The sequence below is a fragment of the Lepidochelys olivacea genome, assembly GCF_965140295.1.
Source record: "Lepidochelys olivacea isolate rLepOli2 genome assembly, chromosome: 26".
Lineage (NCBI taxonomy): Eukaryota > Metazoa > Chordata > Testudines > Cheloniidae > Lepidochelys > Lepidochelys olivacea.
This window is the reverse complement of record NC_140436.1, coordinates 1215347-1231703: the sequence shown is the minus strand read 5'-3', so window position 1 is coordinate 1231703 and position 16357 is coordinate 1215347. Positions and strand designations below refer to the sequence as shown.

Below are 16357 nucleotides of genomic sequence, written 5' to 3'. Positions count from 1 at the left end.
GAGACTTATAATGCTCTGAGAACCTTGGATGAAAGATGCAGTAGGAGAAGAAAATATTATTACCTCATGAAGTCCAAATATTTTATAGATGATATTATTCTCTGGTGATTATTTAATACCAGTTTTCACCCTCAGGATACTCAGTCTGCAGCAATTAGATTAAAAACCATTTTATATTCCTCATCACCAGGATTAGCTCATTCACCCCTGAGAGACATCAGAGACGCCAGGTACTCTGAGCCATCTGAAAATAAAGGGACCTGCAATGTGTCCCCCTTTAGAATTTTTTTATTGTAAAATTACTCTGACTACCTTCATTGTGGGCACTTGTTACTGTTGTTATGATATCCGTGAATCTTTTTCTGTCTTAAACTTCCTTAGGTTATGTTTGTAGTGTATACAGTATTGGTAGGATGATGAGCCTCAATCTTGGCACGAGGATTCCCCAGATGGGCAATTTTCCAAACTCGACTTTTTACGTGGGTTAGCAGTGCAATTTAAAGTGTATAGGGTGATCTGGGGTTGAACTCAGACTGCTAACCTCAGTTGAAAGCCAAATTGCTGTGTCTGCATTGGTATTTTAGCCTGAGTTAACTAACCCGAGTTAAGAATGCACCTGTTGTTTTTTTTTTTTCAGTGTAGACATAATCTTAGTTATTTTAAGTTAACTTGGTCATAAGAAGAACTGTATGCATCATTGTAACTGTGTTGGTCCCAGGATATTAGAGAGACAAGGTGGGTGAGGTAATATCCTTTATTGGACCAGCTTCTGTTGGTGAGAGAGACAAGCTTCTTGAGCTCACACAGAATTGAAGAAAAGCTCTTTGTAAGCTTGAAAGCTTGTCTCTCTCACCAGCAGAAGTTGGTCCAATAAAAGATATTACCTCACTCACCTTGTCTCTCTAATAAAAAGAACTGACAGTTGTGATGCACTAACTGAGAATTTATTTTGATTGACTAGGTTGAAAAGGATTGATATGGACTAAGATGTTGGATTTTAGGATCTTTCAGTACTGTGTTTTCCTTAACATAGATTACAACATTTTATTGTGGGGACATCTGTGGCTATACACTCTGTGACAGTCCAATCCATAGTTTGTTACACTCATGGCCATTGCTTATAGATCTTCCAGTACTACAGTGCATATAATGTAACTGATCTTGTATTTCCTCTGTTACATTTTCAGATGTTTACCTCTCTTAATATGACAATTGTGCTGTCTTCATTGGAGTTCTGGGCAGATAGTAACAAAATTCCTATAACAGGGGAAGCTGATGAATTATTACAAAGGTTTTTACAGTGGAAAAATATCCATCTTATTCTACGGCCACATGACATAGCATATTTATTTGTGTAAGAAGAACATTACTTTATTATTAAAGAAGATGCACTAGAAATCTTTTAGACTGTCATTGTTTTTAGAAAGAATATATTTATGATCAAGAATCTTTTTTGTGCTTTAGTTACAGGGACCAACCAAATTATGTAGGGGCATCTTTTGCAGGAAAGCTGTGTCTGAGAAACTATTCTGGAGGGGTTGCTCTGGTATGATATAATAGAATTTACTTACCTGTACAAGTAATATACTGTATTGGTTACTTACAGTTCTGACCTTTGCTTGTAGGGGCAAATCTTGCACCCACCTCTACAACTAAGAAGAGTCCCCTGGCAACAGAATCAATGCAGCTATGCTGTGCAGGGGGAACACAGAATTTAGCAGGGCCATTCAGAAGTTAAACACCATGAGAAGAGGAGCCTTGTCTCACATGCTGTGGAGCAGCATGCAGGGGATGATGAAATAGAAATGGAGCCAAAGGATATCCTTGTCTGGGGTCCTCTGGTTTTCTGCTCTGGGTGGTGGCTCCAAAAAGGCATCACAGATTATTTGAGCCACTGGGCTCAGTAGCCACTCCATAGGATCAGATGGAAAGATTCTTGCCCCTGCACTTCTACTCTGCACTCAACTTGTCTACTTAGACTAGGCACTGCACAGAGGATTCGGCCTCTGGAGAAAAAGTACGTTAATGAGTGTTTGAATTCAGGGTTACACATGTTCTTTGTAACTTCCTTCTAGTCCTGGAAGTGGACAGAGCAGTTTCCTTACAATGGAGTATGCGTTCCGTTCATATATTATGTCTAGTGCAGATATCTTTGTGTATGTTAGGCAGGGCAGAAAACAAAAAATTTAGATTTTTATCACAGTTTGTTTCCACAGTTGAATGAACTTTTAGCACTTTCTTTCTTATTATATTAGTATCAAAGAACAATAACACTGGAGACATTTTCAGTCATCATTGCACAGCTGCTCGGGCTTAGTCTGGGAATAGCATATGATGATTCTAGGGATTGTCAGTGTTCAGGATACACCTGCATAATGCACACCACAGCAGTGTAAGTTTTTTTTTAATTATTATTAATTTATGTACCTCACATAGCATTGCATTATTTATTATATTTAGAACCATTTTAATATGCATACAAGTGCTATCATTCTAAATAATGCCATATTAGGATATATGTAGACTTTTGTACCTCTATATCACTGTTTTAAGTCCATCCCAGTTCATTAGTGGCTAGAAGTTGTCTGTGTGTATGCCTATGTGTGTTGGGATAGTTTGGATATATGGAAACATATCAACAAAGAATAGGACTGTGACCTATAGATGGATGGATGGATATCTAGATAGAATTAGGTTTCAGAGTGATTGCCGTGTTAGATATAGATATAGGTCATATCTAGATAGATATAGGTATAGGTCACAGTCCTCCTCTTTGTTGGTATGTTTCCATATAACCAAACTATCCCAACACAAATGTCATCAGCTGGGAATCTCTGCAGAGGAGCCGACAGACTGACTTACTTTCTCATCCCCGCGATGGTCCCACAAGATTTAAAGCAGATTAGTGACATAGTGCAGGAAAACTTGCACTGTTGCTGCTTGTCATGTGCATAAAGGGAGTAATTCAATCTGAGGCTGCCTGTCAGTCAGGTACTTGCCATGAACACTAATTTGATGTAAAAATCTAAAATAAATAAATAGTACTTTCAGAGATTAACAGTTACAGGAAATATTTCGCTTTTCACTTAAGAACAAAATCTGTCTCCTACCCTCATCTTTTAAGTCCTATTTCTCTATCTAAGCAGTTGTTGATAACTATGTGACTTTTAATGTCTATGTTCCCGCTGAGCTACAGTCTTGAAATTAAATACACTAATTCATTATGAGCCACTGAATACAGGAAAAGCCCTAACTTGGACCTTCAGAGATCATAAGGTCTTTTATTATCAAATTTCAAATGTTCAATCACTCTTAGTTTAAAACTAGTCCACACTTCTCCATTTTCTCCACCCTTTTTTTAAGCTTTCCAGTTTATGTTATGTACAGATGTGTACTCACTATGGGACCAATCATGCAAACTCTTATGGATGTAAGTAACTTTACTCACTTGACTAGTTCTACTATGTAAAATTACTCAAGGGCCTAAATGTTTCTAATATTAGTATAATGTAATGTGTCATTAAAATTAAATTTACTGAGAGTTCCGTCTTCTTGTGAGATGCTTTATTGTCTGTGATGACAAGAGGAGGGAAAGGGGAGACAATTGTACCAGCCCCATAAGCTCGGCCCCACCCCCCAATGTTTGTAACTGGAATGTCTGGAACTGGGGTGAAATGGGAGGGGATGGGGCCACAGCAAACATGATATACTGGGGCTCCAGACTTCTCTCAGTGGGCTTGTAGGTGGTACTACACTCAATTCAATATAACCGCTGATGACAGGAAAGAAAAAAAATCTGGTATTTATATTATAGGTTTCCTAATTGTAGCTGCTAGATTGATTACTATTAAACTAACCTCAATTGCTGTCAAGTTTTCACTGAGGAGAATAAACAAGTGTTCTGGAAGAGACAGAAAAGGTATGGCCTGCAGTATCTTTAGTGGAGAGACTGAGACAATGACAGTTTAGAAAGGTTTTGCTGTTCTGCTTGTGTTTTCCTAATTTAACGAGGGCATCCTCCATTGCATGTTATGCCTTCTTCTTGCCCTCAGTTGGCTGCAGCATGCAGTCTGTCTGGGACCCAAACACCATTCTAGCACAAACTTGCAAAGATATTTTAAAAAATTATATTTATTCCTTCATTGAGGCAGACATGCTGGGTCAGAGGCCTCCAATTTGGAGAAATTATTTTAATTTGAGGTTGCCAGTTCTATTTAATTTATTTCAGCCAAGAAGAATGTTGAAGGCAAGTGAATGCACTTAAGGTGCCAGGTTAATAGCCACATTCACCCACAAGGCAAACAGTTGATATATTTTTAAAAATCCTTAATTTTGCAACCAAAGTCATTTTTGTTTTATTAAAGTATTTCAGTGGCATGAAAGGATATATATTTTACAAAGCATGGAGAATACTTTAATGATGATATTGTACTTTATGTTTTAGACATTCCAGTGGGACAAAGACCTTTAGCAACTGCAGTATAGGAGACTTTCAAAGTTTCATTGCAAGTGGAGAAGGAGAATGCCTTTTGAACAAACCGTATTTGAATGCATCTTATAGGGCTCCCGTCTGTGGCAACAAAATAGTGGAGGAAGGAGAGGACTGTGACTGTGGCACACGAAAGGTTAGGAAATAAATTCCTGAAATTTAATATGAATAAATAATTCACAGTTCCATACCTTGAGACGGAAGAGAAAATTAAAAAAATAAGAGATACCTTATGGGTCCAAGAAGTGCTAACAAGACCTCTGGATGAAAGGCCACCTGGAGCCCTTGAGAAAAAACATTCAACTTGGAAATGCTATGGAGGTGCTTTTTCTCAGCCTCATAGTCAGGGTTGTGTTCTGAAATGGGCTTTAAAATGGAACATAAATTTCTGTTTTTCTCTAAATGTAGATAGACGTTCAATATGAAATTTCTCTTTGAATTTCAAATGTAGCTTTATTTGATTTTTTAAATTTATAATAGAAAGCATTTGAAATTACTGTTGTTAAAATTTGTCCATGGCATTCTGCCTTTTTGATTGTTAAGTGACATCTTCAAAATTGATAAACTTGAAGGAAGCTCGTGCAACAGATGTTATTTGTTTTAACTGACAGTTTATTCACCAACAGGTAGCTGACAGATAAAACCGCCATCATTAACTACGCTTTTATGCCATATTTTATCCCATATCTAAGTATGTTTTATGTGCAGCTTCTGACGGATAAAACTTTTCCTTTGGCAGCTATACTTCTGTCGCACAGCTCCAGGAACCACCCCTCCAGGCATACCTTTCCTTCACTCATCTGTCTCCTCTCTGAAATGTTAAGACAAGTGTCAATCTCAATGTATCTACAAGGTACTGTGTACTCTAGGTCCAATCCAGGGAAGCATTTAAGCATGTGCTTAACTTTAAAAATATGAAAAAGTCAATGAAACTACTCATGTAATTAAAGTTAAACACTTGGTTAAGTACTTTGTTGGCTCAGATCAGAGAGCTCAGCACCTTTCAGGATCAAGCCCCATAAAAGCCCTACGAAATGAATATATACAAAAAAATTCATTGTGAAAACAGTTAAGAACACTACATGCTGGCTTTCTATCACACCCTTCACCAACCTCCCTCCCAACAAAACATTCCTCCCTCTACAAGCACACACCTTGACTCTACTACAATTAGTATACAGCAGAGACCATCTACCACAATGTTATCTGCCCCTTCTGGGGATGACAGCCTTCCATTACTAATCTACTCCTTCCAAACACAAAAATATACTATATTAGACATTCACAACTAATAGCATTGGGATGGGGACGTTCCGTAAAAGGATGTGCACAGAAGGGGAGGTTGAGGAGATAGAGTTAAGGATGCGATTCATGATCTGTGGTGTATGGCTGTTGTGATGAAGATAAAATGTGTGCCTGTGGGTAGAAGAGTAGAGGATATGTACTGTAAGGTGACTTGACTTTTAATTTCCTTGCTTTTGTGTTTTTGTATTAGGTATGTTATATGTGTAACAACCATAACCGTTTTTATATTCTAATAGTATTTGGTTTGATACTGGTAGGTCAGCAAATGTTCTCCAGTACTAAAGTTTTAAAACAGTGTAGTGACTTTCTGCTTATTTCAGAGACAGTAGCCTCTCTGTAGTTAAGGTTGGAGCTACTGCATGATTCTATTATAAGTGCCTCCTAACTTCACCAGAACTTAAACCAGTGTAGCTGAAATTGCTTGGTAAACTGGGTGCAAGCAAACAATATGTATTTTAATACTGCCAGATGTAAATGTATACATCAAGGAACAAAGAATGTGTAAGCCATACTTATAGTATAGGGGACTCTACCCTGGAAAGCAGTGATTCTGAAAATGATTGGGGGGCTTTGTGAATAATCAGCTGAACATGAACTCCCAGTGCGATGCTGTGGCCAAAAGGGCTAATGTAGTAGTTGAATGCATAAATGGGAATCTCGAGTAGAAGCAGAGAGGTTGTTTTACCTTTGTATTTAGTCCTGGTGTGACCACTACTGGAATACTGTATCTAGTTCTGGTGTTCACAATTCAAGAAGGATGTTGAGAATTGGAGAGTGTTCAGAGAAGAGCCAAGAGAATGATTAAAGGATTGAAAAACATGCCTTATAGCGATAGTCTCAAGGAACTCCATCTATTTAGCTTAACAAAGAGAAGGTTCAAGGGTGACTTGATCACAGCCTATAAGTACCCACATGGGTAACAAATATTTAATAATGGGCTCTTCAGTCTGGAAGACAATGGCTGGAAGTTGGAGCCAGATAAATTCAGATTGGAAATAAGGCGCATATTTTAAACAAAGAGGATAATTAACCATTGGAATATGTACAGGGGCGGTCACCCCTCTCCCGTGGGGCAGGGGTTAAAAACAGTCCTGGGAAAGGGCTGCCCCGGGGAGCCAATTAAGTGCAGGGTTGAGGCAGCCAATCAGGGCCAGGCTGGGAGTATAAGACGGCCTAAGGGAGGAGCTGGGTCACAGTCTCTCTCCAGCCTTGGAGGGAGAAGGACCTAGCTGCCTGGGAGCACAGGGTACCTGATGCAGAGCAGAGCAGTGCTGGGGAAAGGCAAGAGGAGCTGGGGAGCTCCAGGGTGAGGCCTTGGTTAAGGCCTAAGCAGGGACTGGGGTTACAGAGGTGTAGCCCAGGGATAGGCAGAGGCAGCTGGTCCTACCCCCTTGCCAGTGATGAGCGGCCATTACAGACTGCAGCCTGCCCCAGAGAACAGGGGCTAGATGACGACTGGCAGTAGCCACTGAGGCAAGGTGGGCTCAGATGGTTGGGGGTTCCCCTGGGAGGGGAGACCCAGAGTGTGGGGGTACTGCTGGGGCAGAACCCCATGGTAAAGGGGCACCAGGGTATGGGAGGGACACGGAGACCAGAAGCAGGTGAGCCACCAGCTGGCAGAGGGCGCTCCAAGGCTGGAGAAGAGCTAATTCCCAGGGCGACCATCAGGAGACACCACACCGGTGAGTCTCGACCTTGCTACAGAATAACTTACCAAAAATGATGGTGGATTCTCTTATCACTGTCCATTTAAAAATCAATATTGGATGCTTTTCTAAAAGGTTTGCTGTAGTTCAAACAGGAAATATATTGGGAATTTCTATAACCTGTGTTATGCAGGAGGTGTTGTAATAATTGGGCCTACAAATTAAAATTTACCTTATTTGTGGACTCAGCTGTGAGAAGTGAAAGTTCATAAAATGTAATAATGCCTATAACAAAATATTGTTGGAAAAATATGTAAAAGGAGACAGAATGACTAAATTAGTCCAAACAAAAAAGTCTATTAAAGGACTGTGTTAAGATCATGTCTGGCAAATGAGAAGTGTGGAACCAGAAAGTAACGAACAAAAATTGGAGTGTCAGAAACTAGGCCTAATTGGTGTATTGAATAAAGAGAAGATGAGCTATTCTGCCTACCACTCCATTTTGGGGTCCCTAGAAGAAGAGACTTTGGGTGAAGAATCAGGCTGTTTGTCAACCACTACAGGCTGGGAGATGGGAGAACTGGAAGGAGTGAGCTTCACCATGATGGTCAAACACATACAGTATGTGGAGGACTGTTGCACCAGCCAGACTGATCATGGTTGATAGCATCGCACCAGGCATTGTATAATGAAGTTCCCAGATCTGGCTCAGTAATGCGAATCCATGAATTTCTGGGGTGGCCTCATGGATGGCGCCGGGTAGCTCAGGATGTACACCCCTTCATGTATCAATGGAGAGTTTGAGAGCATGCTGTGCTGGGGTGTTTTTGTCCATTCTGGTGTCTTGGCTGAAGAGCATGCAATGTTGCTTTTGAATATAATGAGCTATTGAAGGAAGGTCGAATCTCTGTCAGATTGTGACATTTCGCACAAAGTCAAACCACTTTGTACTCAGATTTGGCTCAGACAGCACATATGGAATGCCTCTAGCTGCTCCAAGTCTGCCTGCAAGAGGCTCCAGGTTTCTGACCTATATAGCAATACAGGTAGTACACAGATTTGATAAATCCTGAACTTTGTCTCAGTGCAGTGATATTTTTGCGTTCATAATTGAGACCTGGATTTCATAGAGGAGGTGGCAAGACCTATTTGTCAAATAACGTCTGGTTCGCTGTGGCTGTTTGAACTCTGTTTGTAGTCTAGATAGATGAACGCATCAGCGCTTTCCATGTTGCATGCTTCAGTACAGGGATTAAAATATCACTGTGGCCTCAAGTGCAGATGTTAAAGTGTCAACTTCCACCGCATGCAACCTTTGGAACTGCTACTACTACTGATACTTCCAGAAGCTTAGTGACTTCAGATACCTGGGTCCTTGGCATTATTCAGTAAGCCGTGAGCCAAGGCTTTGGGAACTTCCTCCAAACCGCCCCCTTGAGAATGTTTTTGAAACGCCTCCTGTCAGAAAGGGACTTTTAATTAACTTCTTTCCTTGGGGGGGCGGGAGGGGAGAGACTTCAGTTTCCAGGGCCACCAAACTGGTCTCTTTTGCCAGGATTAAAATGTGGTATATTCTAAAATCTATAATGTTTCTATTGTTTGTTTTTCAGGAATGTCTATGGGATCCGTGTTGCCAACGCACCTGTAAATTTAGACGAGACATCAAATGTATCACTGGAGATTGTTGTTGGAAATGTAGGGTAAGCTATACATTCTGAGTGATCAGAACCTAACACATTTTCTAACTATAACCCACATATCTAACAATAGCCCCGATACTGCAGATACTTAATGCTTAACTTTTAAGTATGTGAATAATCCAGTTCAGTATTTAGGATTGGAGCAAACTGTGCATACTATATATTATTGCTTTCTATACTTATATACAGAAAGAACCAGAGAACAAGTCACTGTTGACATATCGAGTTACCTAAAATATTGTCAAAATGATATTGATAATTCAAGGCAATATTGTAAATGAGACCTGATGGAAGCAGTTGTATAAACATGTACTTAATACTCTGTCTGAGCGTGCACATGCCATAGGAGTTAAGCAGAGGCCAATGACTCAAATGACCAAAAAGGGAGCTGATCTTCACTTTGTTTCATGGGATCAGCTTTTTGTTACTCAAGTCATCAAAGCAAAAACTTGTTTTTAAAAACAAAAAGCTGAAAGACTTTTAGCTTTTTTATATTTAAAAAAAGTGTTTCTAGTTGTTAGGTTTTCTTGTTATGTTGACTAATCAGTATAAATATAAAATATTGTGATTCGCATAAATTCTGTTCCTTAGTAGTTATAATTAGAGCTGATTGGAAAAATGTCAGTGAAACCATTTTCAACCAGAGAGTGCAGTTCTGTCAAAGTCTAAATGCTTTGCAAAATCATGTAAATTTTGTCTAAATTTAAAAAGAAAACAAGGGAAAAGAATTCTGACAATATAATTTCAATTTTGTCTTTAATATTTTTATTTGATATTATATGATATAATATTAAAATAAAAATTGTGAAATCAAAATGAAACATTTAAATCAACTTTAAATGATTTTCCCCATGCGATTTTCTTTCATAGAGAAATTTGAAGTGTAGGGGTGTTGTTCCTAATCAGAAGATAGGTATGAAAATCTTGAAATCCTTTGCAAATTTCTGTCCTCCACACAGCTCTAGTTATAACCTTTCTATATGTCATGCACAGGCCTCCTATTTCTGTTTTTTTCCTACTAGTTTGTGCGAAATGGTACATTATGTCGAAGCACTAGCGAAGATGAGTGTGATCTAATAGAGTATTGCAATGGTTCCTCTGCACACTGTACACCTGACTTCTGGGTCATGGATGGACACCCATGCAACCAGAACACAGCCTATTGTTTCAAAGGAGTGTGCCAAACTGCTGATAAACAGTGTAAAAAACTCTTTGGTCAAGGTAATAATGATAGTTATTTGTTTCCAAAATCTAATTCTAGAGACTGCTGTCTTCAGTGTTTCTGCCTTATGAAGGTGGATAATTATTATTTGTCACAAATGACATAATTAGGCACAGATACTTGAGGCAACTTGCCTGGACGCTCTGTGGTCTGTTGGATAAGACTTGGGTTTATTGCATCAAAGATCTGGGTTTTGTTCACAGCTCAGCCACAAACTTTCTAGGTAACTTTGAGTATTTCCCTTAACCTTTTTATGGTTCAGTGACTACATGGGTAAAATATGGATAACTATATTTTATACCGCTGGTGGTGCTGTGAAGCTTCCTACATAAAATACATGTATGTAGTGCAGAGATTTATTAAGACCAGTCAGTGTAAAGGGTGAGACTAGAACTCATGACTACCTGTATCCTAGCAGCCTGCACATTCCCCTAAGTCCAGATGGCATTTTGGTTGGGGGGAGTAGAGAGGAGATAATGGCAGTGGTATTTTGGTATGAAGAGTTTTTGTTTTTTTTAACCATATCATAGACTTTCTAAAATCATTTAAGTTGCTTTGGTTGGTTTGGAACAATTAGAAGGCCTGGTTAATTCACTCTGAAGCTAATTTAGCTTCAGGTTAGCCTGTAAATTAGAACATTTCCTATTATGTATGTGACTGAACAGAGTTTCTAGTGGCCTTAAGTGTGTTATCTTACACGCACATTTTATGAAAATTAGAAAGATGCATACCACACATTAAGGCTATCATGCAAAGTGTTTTGCAAGCATAACTATAGCAGTTGTTGTAAACATTATTATATTAGTAACCCTAATGAGATGATCTGATGGTTCTTTGCCATCCTTGTCCAGGCTGATCTGGTTCATAAAATGCTGTCAACCTGCAGCTGCAAGGCCCCCTGCTCCATCAGGGACAGGTTATTTACTCCAGTTGTATGGAATAAAAGCTGCTTCATGCCAACTCTTGTGATAACGACTGGAGCCCTTTCCTTGTCCCTAACTGGAACACATCACAGGTTCCACATGAAGGCCTGGTTAAATCCCTGTGAAGCTAATTTAGCTTCAGAAACTTGCTGAGGATACTCCAGGTTAGCCTGTAAATTAGAACATTTCCTATTATATATGTGACTGACCAGAGTTTCTAGTGGCCTTAAGTGTGTTATCTTACACCCACATTCTCCATATCTTCTGTTTAATAGGAAATCTCCATACCTATTCCTTTAACTCCAGAAACAACTTACACACATTTTTGACACATTTCCAATGGTTGTCAAACACTCTCAGTACCACACCTGAGACACATACCTTCCTATAGTAGAGCACTGGACTGGCTTGAGGTTCTGCTGATCTAGGTGAATAGATACCTCTACCAATCTATAGTCACCCAAATAAATAAATACTGTACTTTTTTCTGCCACTAATTTTTGCTGCTCTACGCAACTGCCTGTTCTGCCTGTGTCTTGAAGTCAGCCTTGGCAGAGCATTTTGGGACTTATGAAAAAGAGACGGTCACCCACTTGTTCTAGGAGGAGGCCATGACTGAATAGCTGTGAAGGAAGCCCGAGTTTGGCTTGAAGCAGCCCTGTGTCTATGACCTGCAAACTAGACTCGACAGTGCAGAGAACAATTCTGCACTGGCATGTGCTAGGTGTTCCAGCAAAGCATTTTCCAACTCTGACTTCTATAAGTCTATGACGAAGTCTAATCAATGTTATTGTATTTGCAGCTTCAAAAAGTGGCTCTCTCGCATGTTATGAAGAAATTAATGGTCAAAAGGATAGGATGGGACACTGCGGCTTCAATCAGGACGGTTACCAGGCTTGCGAATGGAAGTATGTTTTGAGAAATAGAAATGTCTCCCTATAGGGAGAAGTACAAGATGAAGCATGGCATCTTGGCTGATTGTGTTGAAAGTAACTTGGATTTTGAAAATTTTTATCCGGTTTGTTTCTGAACTTTTACTATATGTAAACAGCTGCTGGCCTGTTTTCCCAGCTCAGAAAGAGTTCACTGCCATGCCCATGTTTTTTTTTCAGGGCACAGCTTTATTCTTTAGCAGAAAACTCAGGCAAAGTATCAAACCAAAACAGTTTCTCTGCCCACCATAGGCTACAGCTCCTACAGGCTTTTTCCCCATTTGGTTCTCTCAGCACTGAAAGGAGGACACACCATGCACTTCAATCCCTCTGCTTCAGGTTCTATTGCAGGAGCCTCTCTCCTACCTGAAGCGCCTCTTCAGCGAAAAATGTCATTCCTAACCAGTGACCCAGAGAGTCCTTGCAAACATAACCACTTTATTTCAAGCAGAAGTCTGAGTAGATTGGTGGACTTTGCAGCATACCCTGAAGAGTCAAGACTAGCAAATTCTACTCCTGGGGAAATTGTGCGCCACTGCGCATGCATAGAATTAATGTCCCCTGCAGATTTGCTTCCCAGCAGAAAAATGACTTTCTGATGGGGAAGCAAAGGGAGCAAAAAAGAGTGGTCATGCAACCCTCCCCAGCTGTATGTTTCAGGGTGCCCAGGGAACTGGTAGAGAGGTATTTCACTGTGGGGCTGGGGAAGACCTGGCTGGTGGCTCCTACCCTGCACCATGCTCCGCTGCTAGTTCCGGCTGGGCTAGTGAGGATGAGACTTCCTCTTCCCCTGCACGATCTGGACCCAGGCCAGACCCACCCCCAGATTTCTCCCCCAGCTGCAGGAAACTCTGCAAATTCCTCCCCCACCACCACCACTTCCTGCACCCATAGCTCCTTAATTGCAGGGGGAGGGATCCCTGTACAGGAAGCTGCTCTCCCATCTGCCCAGCCCCCATGCAGCCAGACCCTCCTGCCAAGCCTCACCCCCCTGCACTCAGAACTCACTCTGATGAGCTTCACTTCCCCTGCACCACCCTGACAAGTCATCTGGACCCCCTCACTGAGCCTCCCCTACCAAGCTCAATCTCCCCCCCCAGACCCCCTCCCCGCTGAGCTCCAACCACCTTCATCTGGACCCCCTGCCAGAGTCCCATTACCACTGCACCCAGAACCCCCCAAGAAGCCCCTGTGCATCCAGATCCTCCCCACACTGAGCCACCCACACCCAGATTGCCCAATGCAGAACCCTCTCAAACCACACCTGGGTCCCCCCACGCTAAGCCCCTCCACACTTGAATCCTGCCTTGTTGAGCCTGCCTGCCCACATGGAAGGGCAGGGCTCTGGGGAAAGCCTGGTCTTTGTGCTGTGTCAGGGTTGGGTGTAGCCTCACTGCTGAGTCCATGTCCCGGGGGGGCTGCACAGTGATCTCCCACCTTTGTGCTGCCAGTGGCCTATGCTCCCCAGTGCCATGCCAGAGCCTCCATATTTATTTGACAAATAAAATTTGCAGAATTTTAAAATATTGTGCATGGCTTTTTTTTTTGCGCAGAATTTTTAATTTTTTTGCGCAGAATGCCCTCAGGAGTAAAATTCACGCTTCATTGGGCCAACACAGGAAACAAATTCCAGCATTGTGGTCCCTCTAGTAAGAACAGCCTGTCCTCAGTCAGTGATATGTAAATCTAGAGACTTCTGGCAAGAAAATATCAGCTATCATTGTCGTATTATGTGGGAAGAAGTGTTCTCTCAGGTGTCCCTCTGGTTTTGCCACAGTATCGGGATGCTTTGGGAAAGTGCTTCACATGGAGGAGGAACCTAGACACTAATTTTTTAAAACCCCTTTTTTTACTGTGCATGGAATATTTCACATGTGCAACAGTCTCTTTGCCTGTGTTTTATATATGTCGTAGCAGTACTTCTTTAAGTAATACATGGGGAATGCAAATTTAATAATAGGCTCTTCAATCTAGCACACAAAGGTGTAACAAAATCCAATAGCTGGAAGTTGAATAGCCAAATTCTGACTGGAAATATGGCACACATTTTTAACAGTAAGGGTAATTAGCCATTGAAATAACTTACCAAGCTTGAGGTGGATTCTCCTGGAGAATCCATTCAAGCTTGGTGTTTTGCTTGGTGTTTTGCATCAAGGAACCAAAGCAAACCTCTGTACAGAGTATAGTTATCCCTTCTCACAGAAATTATGGTATGCTTGAATATCTAATATTTTGAACTGTCAAATGCCAAATATGTAGTTTTAATTTTCTTCTCATATGTTTGTAGAGATCTCCAGTGTGGGAAGTTAGTTTGTCAATATCCAAGTCATAGACCATTCATTAAGGAAAAGGCTGCTGTCATTTATGCTAGGGTGCAGAATTCCTTATGCATAACTTTAGATTATATGAAGGGGCCTCGAGTGAGGGATCCAATGTTGGTGAAGGATGGTACTCTCTGTGGTAAGCAAAAGGTAACAAATCTTTTTTTTTTAAACGGTTAGCAATGTAAATGTTTTCCATGTAAACATACACTTTTTTTAGAAGTTGCTACTAATATTGGAGCAGTGATGAGCTGCACTGGCTTACTGAGTTATAAAATTAACTGTTTTGTCCCCTGGTTTACTCTAAACTAACCAAGAACTATTTCCAAATATTTTGAGGTAAAATAGGATCTGGTAAACAGCTTTCTGCTCTTAAACAGCCTGAAAAAGACCCTTAAACCTAGAGAATTTTTTTTCTATGCTTTCTGTTGACCTTGAACTGTATTTATGTTTGGGTTTTAGATTTGTATGAACCAGAAATGTGGAGATGCTGCTGTCCTGAAATATAATTGTGATGTAAAGAAAAAATGCAATGACCATGGAGTAAGTAACAGCAACATTATTATAATAATACTGTTTGGATTAATAATATTTTGGATTTGCAGATATTTTTCTTATAAATCGTCAACTGAAAAAGCTACTTTAGGCTGACACTTGGCATGCAAAGTCTTCGTGCCATGGCTGATTGGTTTGGTTTTTCCTGATACTTAGAGTCGTATTCATGGTTTTCTTTATAGACAATAGTCTGTGGTACTTTACATTTGATGTATTTTCTGAAACAGACTGGTTAGTTTTTAAGAACTGAGAATGTGGTTATAAAGAAGAGAGATCTCTAAGAGAAACTGTTTCCTAAAAGCATGTATAATGGGATTTCCTCATATTTTGAGACTTCCAACTACAAAGTATAATAAGTAATTAAACAGCATTTTCCCCCTTTTATTTCAGGTGTGCAACAACAGAGGAAATTGTCACTGTAGGTCTGGCTGGCTGCCACCAGATTGCAAAATTTCATCAAAAGGATTTGGAGGGAGTATTGACAGTATTTTCAAAAGTGGTTAGTTATCTTGGAAAATTCTGTACCCTGTGTTGTTGTTTTCCCAGTGCAACATTTAAGAAAATAAGAATGGCCTTTCTGGGTCAGACCAATCGTCCAGCTAGCTCAGTATCCTGTCATCCAGCAGAACAAGAACAATTTATCGAGTGATCCATCCCTGTCGTCCAGTCCCAGCTTCTGGCAATCAGAGGTTTATGGACGCCCAGAGCACGGGGTTGCATCACTGACCATCTTGGCTAATAGCCATTGATGGACCTATTCTCCAGGAATTTATCTAATTCTCTTTTGAACCCAAATATGAGTTCCCCAGGTAGGCTGTGCGTTATGTGAAGAAGTACTTCCTTATATTTGTTTTTAAACCTGATGCTTATTAATTTCATTAGGTGACCTTGGTTCATGTGTTATGTGAAGAGATAAATAACACTCCTTTACTTTCTCCACACCATTCATGATTTTATAGATCTCTATCATAAACTGAACAGTCCCAGTTCTTTTAATCTCTTGTCCTATGGAAACTGTTCCATACCCCGAATCATTTTATTGCCCTTCTCTGTACTTTTCCATTACTAAAAAAAGCAAAAAAATATCTGAAATATATACCATGGAACAGTTAAGAGTTTGAGTCGTAAGGGGAAATACATAAACTGAGGTTCTACATTTTAAATGTGAAAAAGAAGAGAAAAGTTTAATACTATTCTTTCTTTTTATTTTATTACTTTAATAGTATGGATAACAGCATTTTAATAAACAAATTGCTATTGGATA

General features: G+C 40.2%; 1 protein-coding gene across 1 annotated transcript in view; it reads left to right on the top strand.

Moving 5' to 3' along the window:
• The window catches only part of LOC311513272 (disintegrin and metalloproteinase domain-containing protein 18-like), a 69426-nt gene that overhangs the window by 42489 nt on the left and 10580 nt on the right, over window positions 1–16357 (top strand). The window contains exons 24-33 of the mRNA XM_084614975.1: window positions 1188–1354; window positions 1465–1546; window positions 2256–2392; window positions 4445–4625; window positions 9051–9140; window positions 10163–10361; window positions 12088–12193; window positions 14505–14688; window positions 15001–15081; window positions 15484–15592. Coding sequence (XP_084471101.1) covers window positions 1188–1354; window positions 1465–1546; window positions 2256–2392; window positions 4445–4625; window positions 9051–9140; window positions 10163–10361; window positions 12088–12193; window positions 14505–14688; window positions 15001–15081; window positions 15484–15592 — 1336 coding nt within the window. The remainder of the gene's footprint in view (window positions 1–1187; window positions 1355–1464; window positions 1547–2255; window positions 2393–4444; window positions 4626–9050; window positions 9141–10162; window positions 10362–12087; window positions 12194–14504; window positions 14689–15000; window positions 15082–15483; window positions 15593–16357) is intronic.